Genomic DNA, 23,035 nt, shown 5'->3' with positions numbered 1-23,035 from the left:
CAAAAAGCACTTTGTCCTTAATAAACCAGGCAATCAATTTACATCCCTCAGCCAGGGAGAGCTTTGCTAATTCTGTCTGTGTGATGCAAGAGGAATAGTAGACACTTCTGGAACCGTCCTTGGTATTTGATCCTTATCTTCCCACTGTCACCAGGAGAGATGAGCCCAAATGCTCAGACTTTTTGGATAGAGGGCCTTCACTATTTTCTCCAAGTTAGGGGATTTCACTGAGCAAGGGTCGCCATGGCTTTGTGGTACATGGTTTCTCCTTAGAGATGAGGGGACATGGGTGCCATGCAACACCGTGATCAGGAGATGGGCTGTGTGTAAGGAGACCCAGTTCATATTAAGCTGTTCCTGATGTTGTGGGGCCTCTTTGGGCCTAAATTTTCCTATTCTGTCCTTACTTTCCAACCCAGGCAGAAGCTCTGAAACACTCTAAGGTATTCAGAGAAAGCACATTTTGTAAATGCAGGGCAGCTTCGTGAACGTGTGCGATCACATGCACACACATGCACACACATGATCACAGTGGCATTAACCTCTGGTCCCCCCCCTCCCCAAGGGAATTTCGTACCACTCTAATTAATCACTTATGGGTAGAATCTACACCCTGTTCCTTCTTTTCCTTCCCCTTGTCCCGATTTCAACTGCCTTGTCATTTTCCCTTGCTTCCTTCCACAATAATGTACACATACACTCTTCCTGCATCTCCTCCACCCCACAAACACGTCCAGGTCCTATTTCCCATTCCTCTCACCTCTTCTACACACTGTCCACTCATTGTTTCTCTGCACTTCCCTGCACAACATCCCTGCACTGCCAGCCTTGCCCCCTGCCCACCCCTCACAGAGCTCCCTGTGCTCCCTCACACACTCTCAGCACACTTAGGGGTTCCAAACCCCCACACACATGCACTCCTTCTCATGGCCCTTTCCTCACACCTTTTCTGTGTCACAAACACCCCTTCCCTTCTAGTCCCCCCCTTTCCCCGTGACCTCCCCAGCCATGCTGAAAACCTCTGGGCCACCCCATTTCCAGCAGTAGCAGAGGAAGCAGGGCCAGGGCTTCGAGGTCTGAGGGCAGTCGATATGGATGGCTGAGCATGGCCAGGGCCTCTGATTGGGGTTGGAGGACCTGAATGCCCTTCTGTAGCAACCTAAACAATGCTACTGACCACTAGGAGATGCCCATGTGACAATGTGACAAGGTGGAGGGTTTGGGAAAGGAGTGCTCCTGATCTTCTCTGCAAACTTCCATTCTGCCTTTTGCTGCTTTAACGCAGGCATCCTGCTCCAGGGAATTCACCTCAGCTCCTCCCCTTACACATCCTCCCCCTGCCTGCTGTGCCTTCTTCCTTCCTTCTCCCTCAGTGTTCCCGGTTTCCCCAACTCTGACTTTGATTGAAAGGGCACAGGTAGATAGGGAAGGACCTTTAGGACTGGGCATGTGAGTCACCAATGGGATTGCCAGGGAAAGGCCACCCCTGGCCATCCCTAGCCCATCTGAAACACCCCATACCACCACTTGCAGGGCTGACCACAGAAGGACCTACCATTTGCAAAACCAGTTCCAAGGCTTTGTCTCAGTGCTTCTACCACACTCAGGAAAATGCTGACCTAATACAGCCCCACCTTGTCATACTGCACACTTCGGTGAACTCTCAGAAGGCAAGCTGATCTAGTTCCCACTTTGGCCAAGTAGGAGTAAGAAAGTAAATACTATATCATAGAAACATACATTGTAAAAAGCATGTAAGTGTCAGATTAGGCATTTGTGGTTGACCTCTGTTGGGGCATGTCCATACACTAACCCCCCCTCCGCTGCCGCAGTTTCCCATGATAACTAACAGATTCTCACTGAACACTCACAAAACAGGTCTATATAAAACTCCGTGGCTAAGAGCATGGACTTTAGAACCAGACAGGCCTGGGTTCAAATTCAAGCTCTGCCACTTAGCAGCTAAGGGTCCTTGGGCAATAATCTCTGTAAGCTCCAATTTCCTTCAATGTATGTTTTCTATTAATTGGTAAAGTTTAAGTGAGACATGCATTTACAGCAGTCAACACAGTACTTGGCACAAAATACATATTCAATAATCAGCAATCTCTAGTGTTAGATGCTACAGATCTAGTGAAGAGTAAAATGAAGTTGTTATTCTCAGGGAATTTAGAATCTTGAAGAGGAGATATACATATACCCAAAACAATTCAAGCACACAAAATGGCAAGTGGCTTTAAAAGCTATAGACAGGGTGATACAAAGAAAGACAGAGATGGAGTAACCAATTTTACCTTTGGGGCCATTAAGAGAATGTCAAGAGAAGCTTCACAAATATAATAGTCACTAAGTAGGACTTGAAGGATGAGGAGAATTCTGACAAGAACCAGTAGGGGCAAAGTTCATTCCATTCCATGATGAGGAAGAAGCATGACAAGGGCACAGAGTCAGAAGAGGCCATGAATGTCATCTGGTGAGGTGGTGTCAAAAGAGGTGTAAAGGAAAGGTGGACAGGGAAAATGAATGTGAGGTTCTTATGAGCTTTAGAAGCTAAATGTTGTCTTTCCATGGGACGTGGAAACCAGAGTTCCAGGAGCCCCAAGGTCTGTTGGGAGTTGGGAATCCAGGGCCAGTACTTGGAGAATTGCCATGTAGAAACTTTGCTCATGGCTCCAGTTTGCTAAGGCAGTGTCAGAGTGGGAAAGTGGTTTTCCAAAGTCGCTAGACATCCTTCCTCACAACCAACCAGGGTCCACTGGCCCCCAACATGTTGGTGTTTGCTAAGCCCATGAGTGCCTGAGCATTTAGCCCAGCCTTGCCACCATCACAAGCACAGCACTTGATAGTTCATAAAGCTCTTCCCATGCCTTGCCTATGAGGATGGCAGGCTGGGTCAAGGTCATTTGGTGATAGAGTCCTGGGTGAGATTTGAACTTACCTCTGTGGACTCATGGTTTGGTTAAGAGCACATAACAAGAGACAGAAGAGTGAATGCTCATCCCAGCTCAGTGACATGCTACACAGTGATGTCTACCCCTTCTTTATCTGGGCCTCAATTTCCTCATCTGTACAATAAGAGGCCTAGACTGGAACTAGTCCCTAGCTGATCCCATGGACCCTCCCAGCTGAAGCAATCTATGATTCTAGAAGTGTATGGGGGCCTTTCAGGGCAACAGATTGCTTCCTAGAACTTGGATGAAAATCATTGTAATTAACAAGAAAACACCACATCCCCAGGACTACCTTTTATCTTCCTTTTTAAAACGTATTTAAAAAAATAAAATAACAGATAATGACCGAAAGGAGGAAGAAGCAATTCCTCTTCCAGCTGACACACAGGGGAAAAAATTAAAACATCTTCAAAGAGAATGCTTCACTGCGGGCAAGTATGAAGCCAGGCTGCTTAATCTGGGATAGGAGGGGCTGGCTATGTGTTGCTGCCCCTGCATGGCAGTGCCTCAAGATATGGGAGTCCCCCTTGTGTAGCACATTACCTGACTAGACAGGTCCTGTTACATCCCCCAGATTCCCCTCTGCTTGGTGAAAACTCCAGTGATGGGACCAAGGCAATGCCCAAGACCAATTGAAGCCATAAGGGTTCTTTGGTCTGAGTTTTTATTTGTTTGTTAAACAAAATGTCAGGCCAGTTAAAGCCAGATCCAAGAGCTCTCTGCAAGCACACACCCAGCTGAAGTCACAGGAAGGCAGGAGGGAGAACAGAGTCCAGTGGGGACCAGGAGAGTGAAGGGAGCCTGCCCAAGCAGAAGACAGCCCCTGGGCAGACAAGACGACCTGCCAGCAGTTGTCGAGGGTGCAGAGGTCAGGAAAGGCAACTGTGATTCCACTGACCTGAGGTGGTCCAAATTTCAAGTTTGCCCAAGGGAAACTCCTCCTTATCAGGCAACAGGATCTCCCTTAGATCCAGAGACGAGGACTTCTGCTCTAGCCTCTTCTGCCCTCCTCAGCTCCCATCCTTCCCACACAGCAAGGAGTCTATGGCCAAAGAAAATGACTGCCCAGAGCCCACAACTCCCTTTCCAGACCATGCTCTGAGTACCCAAGGAATTCCTGCCCAAATTCCATAAGTCAACTTCTAGGACCTTCCAAGACCTCTTCCCCACTCTGTCTTCCCAAGGGTGTGCCCCCCTAGATCTGAGGGGTGACTTTGCAGGGCATATAGATGGAGGCTAGACATGTGGATCCAGATGTCTATACACATTCATAAGGCCCTTTTCAGCACACAAATGAAACTGAGGCCTAGCAACTAGCAGCTGGGCTCAAGGTTTTCTGATGTGTTTCCTGGTGGTGGGTCCTGTCTCCTCAGCAGACCGAAATTCCTTGCTGGCCGGTCTGGTCTTCCCATTCCTCTGTGAAAATTCCGTACTTTGGCGCCTGCTCAGCACAGGCCTCTGTCCACTTTGGCCTGCCTTGCTGAGGACTGACAGGCTGACTGACCCCCAGTTTACAGGTTTGGCCCCATCACATATGGGGTCACAGGTCACCCCCTTGGCACTCGCCTCTGCCTTTATGAGGGGTGGGTAGAACAGACCATCTGCTGGATCTGCACACAGTGGGTAGAGGAAACGGGAAAGCAGAGTGGCATGCCACAGAGCAGGGCTGGGGCCTGGGCTCTGGGTCACCCTGTACTGGGGCTGATGCTGGCCCTGTGCAGCTGTGGAATTTGGGGCAAGTTACTTGCTGTCTCCACTTGCATGGTGGTTACTGATTGGCCTCACCTGCCTCGCCTCAAGGGGGCTGAGAAAGCTACACCCTGGCCTGCACCAAACTGAGGGCCCCTTCCACAAGCCTGGGACCTGCCCCGCCTAGCTTCCGGTGAAGGAGAGAGGGAAGGGGAAGAGGAAATGAGTTAGTGCCATGATTTTCATGGAGATGGTTATCCAGCTGCCTCTTTGGCCTTTTTTATTTTCAGACTTCATAGAGTAGGGAGCAGCACTTGTTCTCCTGCTTCATCAAACAGAAATGAGCAGAGAGCCTGGACACATGCTCTCAGCAAGCCAGGTTCTGACCTGCAGCCCCCACTGAACCATCACCACGAGATCTGCAGCCATGGGCCAGTCCAGGCTCTCCCCACCCCTCTCAGGACCCAGGGAGACAGGAAGGTCCCAACCAAGGAGATGGAAGTCCTGATTTCTCATCCCAGTGACCCCACTACATCCTGGGTAAACTGGGGTCAGTCACTCCCTCTCCCTGAGACTCAGTTTGCTCCTCTGTTCAGAGAAGTCGCGGCCCTTCTCTCCCTTTCCTTTAGCCCCAGAGGCATTCACAGAGCTCAGCAAGTAGGTCACATCCTGCTGTGCCCATGGAGACTTGGCAGGGAATGTGTTAGCAGGGAATATGAAAGGACCCACCTTTCAGAAGCTAGAGCCCTTGGTGTTTCAGAGTTTTCTAGAAATAGACAAGTCTGAACCAAAGAAATGTGGGCTATCCTGCTGATCTATAAAGGCCAACAGTATCCATGTAACCTCCCTTCCCAATTTAAAAGTGCCTATCCTAAGGGTCTCATCTGGGCCCTTATCTTCTTCTTAGAGATATTAATCCTGTCACCACCACTTCACCCTCACCCCTGCCATCAGTCCCCATGACTATGAGCACAAAAGAGCTTCCAGATGGATCTAGACTCTAAGGTGTCATTCAAGGCTTTCCCTGTATTCAGCTCCAGCAGATACAATGAATAACAAAATTATACACTTCGTACATGTCAACCACAGAAGAGCTGCCAGGGAACATTTTGAGTCAGAAGGAGTCAGGATTATCACTGGGTACCTTAGTTTACTAGGTAAGAAAATATAGGCAGGCAGCTCTGATCAGAGTGGCTCATATAGTTGAGTATCATCCATAGAGCCAAAGGTCTCCAGTTTGATTCCCAGTCAGGGCACATGCCTGGGTTGTGGGCCAGGTCCCCACTTGGGGGCATGTGAGAGACAACTGATTGATGTTTCTCTCTCTCTCTTTCTCCCTACCTTCCCCTCTCGCTAAAATAAACAAATGAGATCTTTAAAACAAAAGAAAATACAGGCAGGCAAAGAGTTAAAGCAGTGTTTCCAGACTGTGCCCTAAGTGGGGAGCCCAGAACTGCTCCCCGAATTAGGATTGAAACCCCTATAAATGGTAAGGGCAGAAAAAATGGTTGGATCAGTCAAGCAATATACATGTACTCCCTGAGTAGCCTAGTGTGTACAGCATGGTGTCTAGGTCTTAGAGAAAGAAAGGCAAGATTAAGTCACCATCCCTGTCCTTGAGGGACTTTCAGACTAGTTAGGAAGTTGGAACTAACCTTCAGGAAACAAGGCAAAATCGCATGCTAAAAGGTCTGGCACTACATATGCAGTGTTGGGTTAGAGAAGGAAACACACTATGTAGACAGACATGGACAGACAGAGCTTTCTAGAGGAGTGGGACCTGGGTTGAGTCTTAAAGAATAGGTAGTGTCTGGATAGGCAAAGGGAAGAAAAGAGGGCATGCAGGTGAAAGAATGAGCATGAGCAAAGATACTGGGATAGGAAGCCTGCGTAGGAAGCAGTGAAGAAAACATCTGATGGGAGGGTGCAGCCAGGGATTAGGGGGTGTTGTTGGATGAAAATAGTGATATCAAAAACTGGATATGATACTAGGATCTTGAGCAAGGAATAAAAAGAAAGGGGGAGTCTAAGAGTCATTGTGAAGGAACAGTACCAGCCCAGATGATGGATGGAACAAAAGGAACAGGAAGAATCAAGGGCTCAGGGCTAAGAGATAATTATGATGGTATCCTCAACAGAAATGGGTGTGTGGGAGTGGAGAGATGGCATTTTTGCCTCAGCCATGTCAAGAGAGGAGTGATGGGGGTACCCTAGGGCAGCTGATACTACCTGACATTCTGCCAGGACTACTACCTAGAGCAGTGTGCCAGACCAGATGACCCTATGGCTCACATACACATTTCATTGTGTGACTGCAGGTATCCTGTCCTAAGCCAGAAATAATGAAACTGATAGGCCAAATGTAGCCTTCCTCAGAAGTGCAAGCCCCACGCCATCCCTGCCCAGTCCTCAGGATGCCCACCCAGGATACCAGGCTTCCATCTGGGCCCCTTAGGTCTACAGAGATGTGGGACATGGCAAATTAAAATTCTGAAGAAAATTTTTCCTGTTCAAGATGCTGAAGTCCAGGCCTGCCACTGTTCATTTGTTGTTCAGTGATTACTGAGTACCTGTGGATTGCCTATCCCTGGGCTAGGTGCTGGGGTGGAAGGTGCTGTGGAGGTGGCCCTTGCACACTCCTCCACCTGCTTGCCTGCCGCCAGCCTGTCCATGGGGCTGGGAGGGTAAAGGGGGTGAGCTCCCCACTAAGCAGCGTAAACAAAGCCCATATGATCTCCCACCTTGGGCAGCCCCTCCTGTTCCATGCAGGAGAGGCTGTGACCTGTCCTTCTGGGCACTCTGCTCAGAGTCCTCTGTCACCCACTGGAACCTTGTATTAGTTTCCTACAGTGGTTTACAAGAACAGAAATTCATTCTCTCACAGTTCTGGGAGGCCAGAAACCCAAAATCAAGGCATCAGCAGGGCCATGCTCTCTCAGCAGACCCCAGGGCCGCATGATTCCTTGCCTCCCCTGGTGGCTGCCAGCAGTCCATGGCACGCCTTGGACTGTAGATCTATCACTGTAGTCTCTGCCTCCACCTCACATGGTATACTCCATGTGTGTCCTCACAGCGTCTTCCCTTTGTGTGCATCTCTTCTCTTCGTCTTACGAGGACACCAATCATATTGGATCAAGGGCCCATCCTACTCTCCAGTAAGACATCTTTAATCACATCTGCAAAGACTTTATTTCCAAATAAGGTCACAGTCACAGGGGTTAGGACTTGACATATCTTCTGGCGAGATACAATTCAACCTGTAACAATCCGCATGCCCAGTGATTTATTATCCATAATTCCATGCTTCCCAGAATTCTGGAAGCTGAAATGCTCTCTTTTCCAACATCCTACAACTGCCCTTGACTGAATCCAACCAGTCTCCTAACCAAAAACCCCATCTTGGTTAAGAGTCAACAAACCCAACCTCTTCTGTGCACTGAACTCTAGGGCAGGAGTCAGCAAACTGGGCCTAGGACCAAATCTGGCCAGCTGGCTGCATGGCTGGAACCCAGGAACATCCATTCTTCGGCTGCTCTCCAACTCCAGTGACAGAGCTGAGTCTTTGTGGTGGAGACTCATGGCTTTCAAAGCCTAAGATATTTACCTGCTAGCCCTTGGCAGGAAAAGCTCGCCAATCCCTGTTCTTGTGCAATGAACCAGAAGTACCTTCCTAGTAATTAAAGAAAGATGGCTGTGTCTTATTTTGTTTCTGAAAGGATTCTGATAATTCAAGGTCATTTCAGAGTTGAGTGTTCTCTCATCTCTAAACAGGAATAAAAATACTATTGCTTCCTAGGGTTGGGAATATAATGAGCTAATTCATATAAAGAACTAACCAAGGTGCATGGTACATAATATGCATTCAATAAATGCTAGGAATTCTAATTATTACTCTCGTTTTCTACTGGGGAGAGTAGACCAAAGGTATGGAGAGGTCCCCACCTCACTTGAAAGTATTTCCTGCCTCCTGAGCGTCTACTCCTTGGCAAGCAGCCAAGAGAAGGACTGATCCCATTTTATAGCCGGAGGAAGCAAGGCCTGGCACATTTGAACACCTCAAATGCCATGCAGCAGAAACAGGCTGTAGTCCATGTTTCAAAGTTCCCATCAGAATGAGCACCCCAATTCCCCTCATACACACATACTTCTGGCTAGTTCTGCCCCCATGTGCACAGGTAGTGGACAGCAAGGGTGCCATGCGCCACCAGCTCCTGCCCTGCCCCCGACCCCCAGCTCTCAGAGCTGAGGCTGATTGCTTCCACACAATCCGAATTAATCTCATGCTTCAGGTGGAGCTTGGCTAATCAGGGGAGACAAGAAGCTGAACCGGGTGCAATCAAATTAACAACACCATGGCCCTAGCTATTTAAGACTGGAAAACAAAGCAAACACCAGAAGGCACCTACACTCTAGCCCTTCCTCCAGGGGAAGCCTAGAACTGCTGCCAGGACTGAGCCAAAGAGATTCTCCCAGTCGCCCCAGGCTGACCACCCCATGTGCCAGCAATGCCCCTTTGTGGCAACTTATCTCACACTGACAAACAGGGCTGCAGTTCCTGTCAGGATCTTGTTAACTAGGAGCAGAGACACACAGCCTTTGGGAGGAGGAAGGGGACTGGGCTGGGTTGGTGGTAAGGAGGGACCTCTCACCTTGAATGGGCAGCATGGGTAATCCTTTCTGAAGCAAAAGGAGATAAAGGCCTCTGAGATGGGAAGCACTTCTCCACCTGCTAGGTGAGTTTGCCAAGCTCTTGGGAGCCCTCAGGGCACCTTCCATCCCTGAGAAAGCCTATCCCAAAGACAAGGAAGAGGACTGCCAGAAAAGCATTTTAGCCAGCCTAGAGAGAACATCCTGGAAAAGTGAAGACCCTTCCGTGAGGATGGTGAAGAACACCAGAACCTTGCTGCCCTTGTTCCAACCTTAGTTGCTTTGAGGTCATTTGCACCAGAGGCAGAGGAAGGACCAACGGACACCTACAAACATGAAAGTGGGAGAGGAGGGTCCTCCAGTCCTGCGGTTCTCCCCCCAGACCATGTGTGAGAATCACCTGGTCTAGACATGCTCCTGAGGAATATGATGCCCATCCTGGGTGCATCCTGGACCAATTAAATCAGAGCCTCTAGGGATGGGGTCTGTGAAATAAGATTGCTTTAAATCTTCCCAGGTGATTCTTTTGTGTAGCCAAACCCAAGAACCTCCTCAACTTCTTCCTACCAGCTACTGACCTAGAAGAGCAGCATGGCATAATCTCTTGGTCTCTTGGTTTCCAGAGCAATCTTTTTCTCCCCAGATTTGGCTGCACTCCTCTTCAGAAAAGCTGGGCTCTTTGCACTCCCATTCCTTTGTTCCTGCTCTTCTCTCTGCTGCCCACTTATGACCAGTGTCACATGGTGGATAAAACCACAGACACCCTGGATGAGTTCAGGCTCTGCTACTTATGGCTGGGTGACTTTGAGCAATTTGCTTTTCTAAGCTTCAGTTTCCTCATTGGTAGAATGGGAATAAAAATGGGGTTGCTGTAAGAAGTAAGTGCAGCAATAATGTAAACTATGATTATTATATACTCAGGCCCATGACTGAGTAAAGATGTGCCCCAGGCTTCCCTTTGGAATACAGCATTCCACTCCTCTTTTGCATGCTATCATGTATAAGGAAGGCCTCTCCCAACAGCTGGTGCCAATCTCACCTCATTTCTTCCACAGTCTCCTTCCCACACACACTGCTTCTCTCCTTTGGGTATTCATAACTGAATCTTCTCTCCCTGGTGACTTGAGGACTTGTCAGAAACACCAGCTGAGCTCCAATCACCAAGTGGAAGAGAGGGATGGAGACAAAGACAGAGAAAGTCTGACTCACCCCCCGCCCTTGGCTAACTCCTGCCCCAGCCCTGCCTGCTGTGGACTGGCTTACCCTTCTCTCCAGCCCTACTCCACTTTCCGGTCTCCCTCTGCTCTCCCTCTAGGATTCATCCACGCTATGTCATTCCCACACAGCTTCTCACTCCGAGGACAAAGCCCAGGATGGCAGAAAAATCGAGCAAGCAGGGGAAAGCTAGACCAAAACCAGAGGAAAGTGTGCCTGTAAATTGTCAGGGGACTTGGGGTCTTGGCTCCTCCTTGGTGGTCACCAGCTGTGTGACTTTAGACAAACTCCTTAGCCTCTCTAAGCCTCCACATCTTCATTGGTATAGCAGAGCTAATAGCCCCCAGGCCACCTTCCCAAGAGTGAAGCTCCTCACAGGGGAGGTTCCAGTGCTATGATAACTGCAAGGATCAGCCAAGCTACTGAGGCAGGACCCCAAAGAAGAGGGTAGTTGGAGGAACAAGGGAGGGACCAAGCAGGTACAGAGTCTATCAGCTGAGCAGAGCTGAGGGACCTAGGGCTCCATCAGCAAACCTGGGGGTTGCTCAGAAAGACTGTGGTTACTGAGGGGAGTGGGGAATCAGAGCTGTCTTGTGGTGTTTTAAAAATCTATCAGCCTCTCACATCAAATTAAAATGTAAATAACAGCTGACCTGGGTAGGACCTCGGGGGTGACAGTGGCCAGCCTGCGAGTAATTTCGCAGACGGTAACTGGTTACATCAGATTCTAACAACTGTCTTGTTTCTGAAGTTGATTTCCTCTCCCTTTGCTTGCTGTCTCAGGAGGGCCCTAGAGCAGGGAAGGGCTGACTCCGCTGCAGCCCACTCATGCTCCTCTCCCTAGTGCCTGCCCAGAGGCCCCATCAGAACCAGAAGGTGGAAATCTGGGGTCTCTGCAGAGCTGTAAGGTAGTGGCCTCAGCACCAAAGGCCCAGCAAGGTTCCTCCCTGCCCCGGAGTGAGCCTAACTGTGGGCCAGGGCAGGCTGATCCAGGGCACTATAGAAGGGGCAGGCAGGAGAGGTGCCAAGAACTTGGAAGCCTTCTTTCTTTCCCAAATATGTCCTAAGTCCTGGATAGGAGTCTCACAGTCAGACAAGGTGATGAGGTCATTGTGTACGACATGCGACATTCCAGGGATGCTCACTGTCCAGAGAGGAGCGGCATCTGCACTGCCATGGGGTGTCAGAGAAGGGCCCTGGAGGTCATCAGGAAGCCCCTTTGGCCTCTACCCGAGTTTGCCCCAGTTTGGCCATGCTGAGTACTGACCCTGTGCCCGGCACTGTGTCTGTAGACCTTTGAACATGGCTGGCCCAGCTCGCACCAGGACCTCCCATCCTAAGGGTCAGCTCACCCACATGTGTGTCCCTGATAACTTTCAGCCTAGCCACGCCCTGTTCCCAAGTCCCCAGAGAATCTCTCCTGGCACCCCTCTTTGTACAAAGAAATTTAATTTCCCTGGCTGTTAATTGAATTACACTGCAGGGAAGCAGAGAAGTTGTGTCTCATTAAAGCCTCCAGTGTCCTATTGGAGTAATGTGTTGCCTTCGTGGCTGCTATTAGCATTTGCCATGCAGAACTCAGCCCTGTGCATGGAACCCCCTCCCCCTACCTGCTCTCCTGACTCTACCCCTAAAGCTGCAGTCCCTGCCACCACAGAGAAGCCACAGCTTTTTGTCGATGACCAAATTCCATTTCCCAAAATCAGATGCTGTGTGCATATGTGGCAGACAGACAGTGAGAGGTGGCTGGCACCTGCAATCACAGTAGTATAGGCTTAAAGAGGGAAGAATTGCTTCTGGAAACCTCCATCCCATCATTTGAAAAAGTGGGGATGATAGGACTTCTCATGGATGTTGTTGGGACAACACTGAGCAATGAGCCAAGGGGCAAAGGCATCCAGCTTCTTACTTGCTCCATCATGGGCACAGATCATGGAGCTTAGTCAAGAAATACATCAGGAGCCAGGCTTGGAGTCAGGGAATAATAACAGTACCCACCTCACATGAGTTAATTCACACAGAGTGCTAGAATACTGCCAGCACAGCTCATGGGAAGTTCCCAATAAAAGGTAATCACAAAAGTCTGTGTGTGTGTGCGCACGCCTGTGCTCATGCAGATGACTGCACATGTCTCTGGGGAATTCTTGGGGTCTGCCTTCAACCCATAAAGTGATCTGGGTCACAGCCAGGTCATGGCACAGTGAGAGTTCAATGGCATGTATTACTGCAATTCAGTGGAACAGAGAGCTTGTGGTCCAGGGCAAACATTGGGTGCGGGCCAGGGGTGGAGGGAAGAGATCGGATGCAGCTGGGCAGTCTCTTAAGCTACCTAACTAAGGCCATTTCTAGAGCAAGCCGGAAGGGCTGAGGCCCCCCAGTTTGTGGGCACAGGAGGGCACTGTGGCTCTTAGAGGCCAGGCCAGGGCCACGGTGGGAGCACAGCAGGAGAGGTCGCTGTTCTGGTGTTGGCAGGAAGACTGTAAGACAGAGAGAAGACAGAAGGCAGGTTCTCTGCTTCTTGCCCAGGACACGGAGCTAAAGACCCCTATATGCAAGGAAAAATGTATCCTGAATCATAGAATAGCCTATCAAAACAGTGAGCTGGATTCCCAGGCAACCCCTCTCTGCAGAGATCCAGATACCCTCAGGGGCCCAAAGACAAGGGCCTCTGATCACTTCATATGTTTTTTTCCCTTTTGAATCTTCTCAATGTCCCTGACTGTCCTGTAGTTCAGGGCTCTCGCTGCTCCCACTGCAGCCCTTTCCCTAAACAGTGAAAACTGCTGGAAAATTTCTTTTTTAGGCCAAATAGGAGATCTGTCCTTCCCACTCCCTGCAAGATTTCAGCCATTCTTCAAATGGCATGGTTTGAAGCCTGCCCATCTTCCTGGTCACAGTCCAGCTTGTTAATGTTCTCTATCAAGTAGAGTGCCCAGAACAAGGCAGAAGTTTCATGAGTGATCTGGAGCTTATAGTTTTAAGTCCTGAAGAACTGGGAACTAGTACTGGTGTAGCCACACCTCCCACCACGAGTATCACAGCTTTGTGTGTTAACTGTTGCACTCTCCTGTCTGTCCACTTTTAAGATGTACTGCTATTTATTAGTAGTGACCATGGGCAAATTGCTTCTCTGTGTGGCCTCAGTTTCTTCATTTGCAAAAAGAAATGTCCATGTAGATGATCTATACCAGCGCCATTCAATGGAAACAAAGTAAGAGCTATATATATAATTTGAAATCTTCTAGTTGCCACATTTTCAAAATAAGTAAAATGAAACAAGTGAGTTTCATCATAATTGCATACTTTATTTAATATATCTAAAGTATTAACATATAATCAGTATAAAAATTATTAATGAGATATTTTATGTTCTTTTTTTTTCCTCCTATGTTTTTGAAGTCCAGTGTATGTTTTGCATTTACAGCACCTCTCAGTTTGGACTGGCCACATTTCAAGTGCCCATTAGCCACATGTGGCTAGTGGCTACTATATTGAATATTATCTGGATTCTGCAACTCTAGTGCTCTGTGATTCCGTGAAATAGCCTGGCAAATAACATCTTTAGGTGTGCATGTATTTATCTGATGCTTTTGTTGGGACAAAAGAGGAGTATGAGAGCCTCGGGTGGGAATCGTTTTCTTGATCAACTACTGTGACAGGCACTTTAAATACAGGGTCCGGCAGAATTAAGGCCTGCTTGAGTGGGGTTGGTAGGGTACGTGAATGTCTCGCAGAAGATGGACAGCAATGTGAACATTTCACCTAAATTGTCATATGGTGTACTTGAGTGTGATATTGTTAGGTTACAGAATTATGTGCATATGGTTTTGTAATAAAAAAAGGGACATTCTTAGTGTCAGACCCTGTATCTGGCCCCTGTTTGCCCCCTGGTATTTTCTTGGAGGAAAATAGCATGTCTTCATATCACAGACAATGAGCCTGAGACTTGGGGAAGTAATGTACACTGTGTTGAAGGCCACTTAGCTGGTAGAGACTTAAGTAGAACCCAGGCCTGCCTGACCTCAAGCCTTTGAAGCTGAGTGAGGATCCACAGAAGCAGTCTCCTCTTCATAGATGGGCTTCCCTGAACCTGCCCTGAGCTGCAGGGCTATGAGAAGAACATCAAGTTGTGCTGCCTGGCGCTCATTGCCACAATAAGCAGCCACGCTGGCGGGAGGGTAAAGAGAACCCACCCCAGGACGCAGGGCTCTGAGGCCCTCACAGGATCTCTGGAGGCCCTCTTGTCTCTGATTCCCCCATGCTAGCTCTTGGAACAGAGCTGACTGAGAAGAAAAGCTCCCTGAGGAGGACTGACATATATGGATGTGCAGGTCGTGAACTGCTCAAAGATACATAACTTAAAGTAGATACATAGACTCAGAGTAGAGTCTAAAACCCATTCATTCCCTCCTCCACTGGCTAGGCTGTGGCTCCTAGCATCAGGTTTTATCCAACCATAGAGATGCCTTTACAATTCACAAACAGCCCTGGACAGGCTGCCCTGCCTGGAGAGCAGGACAGGGCTGTACTGTGAGTTCCTCGCTCTAGCGCAGAGCCTCCCTTCTTCAGGCTCATCTATGCTGAGGCTTGACCCTGCGCCCACCCCTTTTCACTCAAACACACACACACACACACACACACACACGCACGCACGCACGCGCACGCACACACGCGCACACTTACACACTCCTACCGCTACATAAACATCCCCCAGCTCCTCTGTGGCTTCAGCCTCTAAGGAGCAAGACCCCTCTTCCCCAGGAAGACCTCAGGCCTCGGCCCACCTGGAGGTCCTGGTGCCAGTCTGGGACCATGCACTGTGTGATGAGCAGAAACAGCCCACCTGCCTCTCCCTCCACAGTCCCGCGTTTCAGTCCTCCGGGAAAAATGGAGGCATCTGCAATGCAAAGCCCAACTTGTTGATGTAAAATCTTATTCTATATTCCACCCAGGTTTATAGGAGTGAATTATGCAAATCTTTGATGGAAAAATATTCCTGCACACATCCTTGAGAGTGTAAAACCTTAGTTAATAATTCATACTCGGATGTCTCTGACTGCAGGCTTTTTCTTCATTATAACTTGCACCTCGTTATTTGTCTTTCGCATTTTATTGTATATCCTGGTGTAATGCCGTGCATTATAAAATTTATCTGCTCTGTTATTTGATGAGCTGGGGTTGGGGATTGTGCTGAGATGCTGGTGCAGGGGCCAGGGGCCCTTAATATTAAGTTCCACATGACAGAAAGCAGAGGAAAGGAAGTGGCTGGCCGCACGATGCGACTTCAGGGACACCAGAAACCACCCTCCACCTCCCACACCTCTTCTATATATCTCCTCATCCACTGACTAGCATCTCAGATCATACCACTACCTGTCCATAGCTTCCTTCCTTTCTCCAAAGGCCCATTTGTCCTTAGAAATCAGATGACCCTGGAAAGTTCACTGGGAAGAAAGCTTTCTGAGTAAGTCTTTCAAACTAGACTTAAAGAAAGGGCCAGCCACTGAGAGGAGAGGGACAACGTGCCCCAGAGAGAGACAGCTGTGAGGAGAGAGAAGACAAAGCATTCTCTTGCATGCTTGCCCAAGCAGAACAGTGCCGGGAGTGTGGTGAGCTGGGTCTCTGCTCTTCAGCACTCGGTGTGAGGAGGGGCCCTCCCCACAATGGGAAATGGGGTGGAAAAGTATCTGATTCTTGTCATCAGCCACAGCCCCTCCCTGCCTGTGTCCTCCAGCAGGACTGATAGACACCCCTCCCAGGACAGGTGCCAATGGGAACCCATACTCTGAGAGGCAGGTTTCCCAGAAAGGTGGTGAGGAAAAGGCAAGGACAGGCCTCCAGACGCATCAGACCATTTACCTTCCCAGGACTGGACTATTGCTGCCTCTGAGCCTTTGCTCCAGCAGGCTCCACGCCCAGGTGACCTCTCTTCTCCCCATTTAAGTCCTGCCATGTCAGCTGTTGTGCATGTGTGCTAGCATTGTACTTACCATTCTTCCCTGGAATTGCTCATTTGTTATCTGTTCTCACCACTGCAGTGAAACTCCCTAAGGTCAGGTTTGTCCTGTTCACTGTTAGCTCCAAAACCCAGCACAAGACCTGGCACCTCATAAGTGCTCAATAAATGATTGTTGAGTAGATGGGCGATGCCCTCCCAGATACCCCTCAGGAAAAGTTAATTTCTCCTAAAATGTTCATGAAACCCTCATCAGATTTTCCTCATTTTCACATGGTTCATTCAGGTGTCACCTCCCCCTCCCCCTTTCCTCTCCCTGCAGGAGGCAAGGACCCATCTCATGTCATGTGTGTGCCTGAGCCATAGGTGCTCAATTCGTGTTTGTTGAGTTGGATGGAGGAGAGAGGGAACAGCCAGCCATGGGGCTTGGTCCCAGAGGAGGCCAGGACTCAGCTGCTTCTTGTCATGGTAGTAGAAGCGGTCTCCTGAGGACCAGCCAGTGCCTTGGTTGTTTCCTGATGAATTCCTCAGGGTGGGAATGGGGGTGGCGTGGAGTGGGAGCCTATTAACATCGCTTAAGGGTTCCGAAGCACCGCAGTGCTTGCCAGGGCTCGCTGTTGCACTTGGTTGGGAAGAATAAGGGTTTCTCAGCTGTCCAGGAGGGCAAACCAGCTGACCACTATGAAGAGAGCCTGAGCCATGGACACAAAACAGACACCCCTGTGCTTTAGGGCAGGTCTTGTAACCTGGGGTCCACAGGCTGCCACCAGGAGGTTCATGGATCTGATTTAAGAGGCCCATGAATTGGGAGTAGGGGGCAGAGGAAATCACATATTTTTCCATTAACTTCTAACTGAAATTTAGTATTTCCTTCCATTTTGAACATAAGTAACCATCCACAGCAGTAACAGCACCTGTGACCATCACTGATAGAACCACAGATGTTTTCACAGCCCAGTTGTTGCAGGTATCTTAAAACATCATTATCATCACTGTTATAAAACTGTGCTAACATCACCCAGCACCAGATCTTATTTGATAAAAAGTAATAAAAACATATATTGATGTGTGATATACTATATGAAAAGTTTGCTTTTGAGGGTTTTTCATATTTGTATAACCATACTTCAATATATCTGGTTTCCTCTGTAATTCTATGTACGGTATGCATTTTAAAACATTCTGAAAAGGGGGTCCACTAAACGTAAGGATGCCTGGTGAAGCAAGGCTGCCCTCATAATGGGTGCTACAAAGGAGAGAGGGGATAGGCAAATGGGGTTTCCTGTACCCCCCCAACCTTTATTAGACCCTCTGCCTGGGGCTGAGGTGCTCTGTGGGGAGGGCCAGTGGGGGTGTGGCCTCTACACAGGCACATGCCCCTCCCCCAGCCTGGCTTCTCCCCTCCCTAGTCCCTGCCATGATCACTTCCCACCCCAACACCACCATCGCCATCAAGGGCCACGCGAAGGAGCTCAACTGCACCGCACGGGGTGAGCGGCCCATCATTATCCGCTGGGAGAAGGGGGACACAGTCATCGACCCTGACCGAGTGATGCGGTATGCCATCGCCACCAAGGACAACGGTGATGAGGTTGTCTCCACGCTGAAGGTGAGCACCCATGCCCCAGTCTCAGGGGACCTCAATTTTCAGAAAGTGGGAATCACGGAGCTATTACATCTGTGCCCGATGGAGGTAAATGGAAAGTCTTGGGAGCCCCTCCCCATACCCCCAAAATTACCTCTCCTTTTCTAAATATTTCCTTCTCCATCCAAGAGCTTCTGCCTTAGAACCTCACTATATCCCCTTTCTGACCACCCCAACCTACGAAATATGTGGAACCCTCAGCCCTTCCCTCTTCCCTGAAACCCCTGGCCTCCATTCTCCCTCCTGGACCCCTGGCCCCTCTCTGCATGGACTCTCCCACACCTCCAACCTTGGAACTGTCTGAGAACAGGAGCCCTTGACAAAATCCCTTGTGGGTCCCCTCCTGGAAGAAGTTGGCCTTGCTGTTCTTCACCACAGTGAGCCCCCTCCAGGAGACCAACTCTAAAGACTCTCCCCATTTCCTCCCTCTCTCCCCATCCTCCCACCTCTGCTGGTCACCTCCCAGCTCAAGCCCGCTGACCGTGGGGACTCTGTGTTCTTCAGCTGCCACGCCATCAACTCATATGGGGAGGACCGGGGCTTGATCCAACTCACTGTGCAAGGTACCCTCACCTGCTCCACCATTCCCAGCCCCTTCCTGGGGACGCAGGTGCCTACTGCCATCTCCACCTCAAGGGCAGGGACATCGCCCACACCCACACGGTGGTGGAGGATAAGAAATGGCCCCTGAGGAAAAGCCTTGCTATCCCCCTCCCTCTCGCCCAGAGTGGGCAACAAGAGCCCTTCCAGGCACACTTCAGACAGCATGGTTTGCAGAAGTGCAGGGGCCTATGGAGGATGTGTGGTAAGGGCAAGTCAAGCTAGAAAAAGCTAGGAATTCTGCATGGGGGACAAAAACCATCACCTCTGAGGAGTCCCTCCAAAACAGCCTGCCCTCTCCCAGACAAAGGAAGGGAAGGGAACAAAACAGAAGACAAGTGGGGGTCTCCCTCTGCCTGAGCCATGCCTCTAGGCCTCCCCCAGTGTCACCTTGCCCAAACCCCAGGGATCTAGAGACTACAGGTGACACCAATGCCCTGGGGTGCAGCAGAATGCTGGTCATCCCTGGTGGTAGATAGGAGGGCAAGCTCTCTGCTGCCATCCTCACTTCTACCCCTCCCCCACAACACCTCAGAGCCCCCTGACCCCCCAGAGCTGGAGATTCGGGAGGTGAAGGCCCGGAGCATGAACCTGCGCTGGACCCAGCGATTCGATGGAAACAGCATCATCACAGGCTTCGACATTGAATACAAGAACAAGTCAGGTACACTGAGCACGGACCAACGATGGCCCCTGCCACCACCTGCCCTGCCTAGGCCCCCCTGGTGGGACAGTGCTGGGGACGCAGAGCTGCCATCTGAGGCAGACACACTGCATTCACTAGTGCACAGGCCCCTGTGGCTTCCAAAGGGAAGGAAACTGATTGGACTAGGAATCGGGGGAACAGACAGGGGAACCTCCAGTTGATGGGGAGGAGATCTTAGCTCCTTCTTTCCAGTGCTTCCCCTGGGCAAAGGCCCACAAAGTAGCCTGATTTAAAGTAATTCAAAGGCCCTGAGCCTGGGGCTGTGGGCTGTGGGCTGTGTCTGTGGGGTCAGAGACGTCACAGGTTTCACTGGGTCAGCTGGGCACTCCGGGTTTGGGATGACAGGGTGACTAGGGATTAAAAGCTGCTCCTTGCCAAGAATGGGTTGGGTTGGTGGGAAATAGGAGTCCCTCCTACGAACCCTCCCAGACTCCTCCCCTCGGACCCAAGCTAGCTCTTGTGAGGCTGCCCACTGCTGCGAATCCTTCTGGGACAGAGAGAAAGATGGACCCCTGGGGAAAAAGGCCAGGGCGCATGGTCGGGTAGAGGGGGTCTGAGAGGGGACAAGAGGCCTGGAAAGTGAACTGAGTCAGAAAAGCTTGTACCGTGTGACTCTGCATGGTCTGTGATGAACGGGCAATGGGGGTTGATTGGCCCTGAGAGGGCATCTAGGTGGACTCCAAGGCAACAGCAAGAGGAAAACACTTCTCATTTGGGATCCTCTTGTGCCTTTTGAATTAGTTATAATAAGCCTGCATAAGCTTTTTAAAATCATTTTAAGATAAAACACAACAAAGAGTCTGGAGAATTCAACCCTCCCCATCCTCTATTCCCTGCCAACTCTAACTCATCTTTTGGGTCCTAGACTGGGTCCATGGTTTCATTTTTCCCCCTGAAGCTTTTCAGACTTTTCCTGTCTTCCTTAGCACAGAACCTGGCTGGCTGGCTGGCTGTTTTCTCTCAGAGACTGTCCAAGTCCTAGTCCCTGCTATTTTCCCAGCACCTAGCACCACACCCGCCACATAGTAGGTGCTCCAGAAATGGTTGTTGAGTGAGTGGAAGTGAGACCAGTAAAGCAAATCCCTGAGTTGCATATTCACCTCTGGAGGAGCAGGCAGCTCTGTCCAGGGCACTGGGTTTGTCATCTTTGTCACAGGTTTCTACAAGGAGAAATCCTGCCCTCAGAAGCTTATGATCTAATTGGGGAGAAAAGTCAGGTTGCACACAGACACCCTGTGTGCAGGAGGAGAGCTGTGGAGAGAAGGGGGCCATGGGGGTGCTTTCCCTGATGGGGATAGTCAGAGGCCGCATGAAGCTGGGCCTTGAAGACTGAGAGGTAATGGGTTTAGATTCAGGGAAGGGGGATGGCAGAACCTGAGCCAGGCACAGCATAGTCCGGGGAGCGGCCTGTCTAGCAGAGGGTTCACAGATTCACTTCCTGAGCCCTAAGACTAGAAAGTGCTCTGGGACCAGGCTGAGAGCAGGCCTCTGGGCTGAGCCTTTGCTTTGTTGGGGAAGGTCACTGAGAGCCACTGACAGTGGCTGAGCTTCCAGAGAGAGATCTGTGTGCCCTGACACCATGGAAAGATTCATCTGGCACCTGTGGGAAGGAAGGGAGGGTATGTAGGACGTGAACACAAGGCTGCTGCAGCCCTGCGGCTGGAGCAAGGGGATGAGCAGCAGGACCTGAGTGGAGACACGGGAGTGGGGGAAAACAACTATGTCCATCTTACACCTTAAGACTTTTTGAGGCAGGGCACGAGCTGCCCAGAAGCCAGGCAGGAAGGGACACGTTGGTACACAGGTCCACATGTCTGTGTGCCCCACTGACAACAAGGCTGGCAGGGCTCTGCTCACATCCCATGGCAGTGGATGCCCAGCTGTCACCCACACCCCTCCCACCCCACTGCTCTTTGTAACTGCCTCCCTGTCCTCCTTTCCAATGCTGCATGGCTGCCCACTCCCCCCTCCATTGACCACTGTCTAAACTATGGAAACCTCTTCTGGGGCCCCACTCAGCAGAGCAAAGCTGAGAACATCACACATCTGAAGAGCAATGCAGGAGAGGTGGGAAGGGAAGATGTAATTTTCAGAGCATGTCTATATTTTTCCCCAACCCCCTCTGGCTCCCCTGCAGTATGAGACCATCCCAGAGCTGGGGGTGCCAGGGAAGCTGGGCAGGGTAGAGGGAGAGGTAATAAAAACTCAACCTCAGACTCTCCCTTCAATGAGGGCTTTGCACCTATAAAAAAGACTGCATAATCACAGGATCAAGAGCACAGAGAAGCCAACTGATCCTGTCCCCCGCCTTTGGGTGGGACTGCTCCAGACCATCCCACTCACACGGGCACCTGTCCCGGCATTCAGGAAAAGGAGTTCCATGAGAACAACAAGGGTTACCACTGGAGTCAGTCAGAGGCCGGGAGCGCAGTGTGGCTTCCTCATGGGTAAGGTAGGAATGCTAATGCCTGCCTTGTGGGATAGTTCTGATAATTAAAGATAGCATCTAGAACAGAGCTGTAATAAACTACTAGTAAATGCAAGTTTCTCCCCCTTCTAACTCAAACACCTCATGTGGTAATTTATAGTTAGTTCTGTGGAACTTGCAAGCTGAAATACCTGTGTCTATTGGTCAGCAACACGTACTGAGTGCCAACCATCCTTTGCAGAATCATGCAACAGCCACATGGTAGGAAAGAAAGAAAAAGTGTTACCCTGGGAGCTTACAGTGCAGTTGGAGTACGAGCACACAGTGCACACATGTGCATCCACATGCTTTCAGAACCATTACAATACACTGTACAATCACAGATAATACGTCACAAACTGTATTACATGAAAACTGAAAAAAGGTATCCTAAGGAACAGATAGTTGACTCAAAGGAAGGAGGGAGATATGCATGTGCATATGTGTATGTGTCTATGTGGACTTATTCCTGCATGTGGAGTAGTGGGACAAGAACCATTGTCAAAGCAGAAGACAGGCTGACCAAGTGTCAGAGGTGGGTGATCTTTAGCAAGCTACCCAATGTCTTTGGGCATCTCTTTGTCTATCAAACAGAGACAGTAATATGTACTCCTCATGGGTTGTGAGGATTAAGTGGGTGTGATGACTTACATGGAAGTGCCAAGCACAGAGCTTGGCACATCCTAACCTTCTACGGCTCCCCATCCTGTGTCTCTTCTCCCTCTTCCCCTCTTCCTCCTACCCCAGACTGCAGCTATCCTGACCCCATCTTTGCCTCAACTGTGCCTTTCCCAGGTTTTCTGCCATGTTCCTCATCATGCTAATTTTCCAGTGGAAATTACCGAGTCTGCCATTTCTAAGCCATCCACTCATTCTGCCTCCTCCTGGCCCCAGGCAGCAGAGTAATAATACATGAATGCTGAATGATAAATAGCAGCATCCACACAAATCTATCAGATGGCACTGTGCAGATTTAAAAATGCAGGCACCACATTTTGCCCTTGTTCCCCAAGCAAGGAGTAAGACTGAGTTCTTTGAGGATGGCCCTCCAAGCCCAGAAGGCAGCCTCGTGGCACCAGCAGCCAGCCACCATAGGGTGAGCCAGCTTGGTGTGACATGTCATTCCATGTGAGCTGGATTGTAGCTGTGAGAGGGGCTG

At 49.9% G+C, this 23,035-nt stretch overlaps 1 protein-coding gene across 1 annotated transcript in view; it reads left to right on the top strand.

Annotated features, from left to right (window-relative positions):
- The window catches only part of DSCAML1 (DS cell adhesion molecule like 1), a 343,723-nt gene that overhangs the window by 260,314 nt on the left and 60,374 nt on the right, over positions 1 to 23,035 (top strand). Inside the window, exons 11-13 of the mRNA XM_054592323.1 lie at positions 17,868 to 18,067; positions 18,570 to 18,666; positions 19,239 to 19,367. Of these exons, the coding sequence (XP_054448298.1) occupies positions 17,868 to 18,067; positions 18,570 to 18,666; positions 19,239 to 19,367 (426 nt within the window). The remainder of the gene's footprint in view (positions 1 to 17,867; positions 18,068 to 18,569; positions 18,667 to 19,238; positions 19,368 to 23,035) is intronic.

Source organism: Pteronotus mesoamericanus, unplaced genomic scaffold (assembly GCF_021234165.1).
Source record: "Pteronotus mesoamericanus isolate MK-2021 breed Mesoamerican mustached bat unplaced genomic scaffold, CSHL_Meso_final scaffold_36, whole genome shotgun sequence".
Lineage (NCBI taxonomy): Eukaryota > Metazoa > Chordata > Mammalia > Chiroptera > Mormoopidae > Pteronotus > Pteronotus mesoamericanus.
Note: the sequence above shows the minus strand (reverse complement) of the source record. Positions and strands in the feature narration are given on the sequence as shown.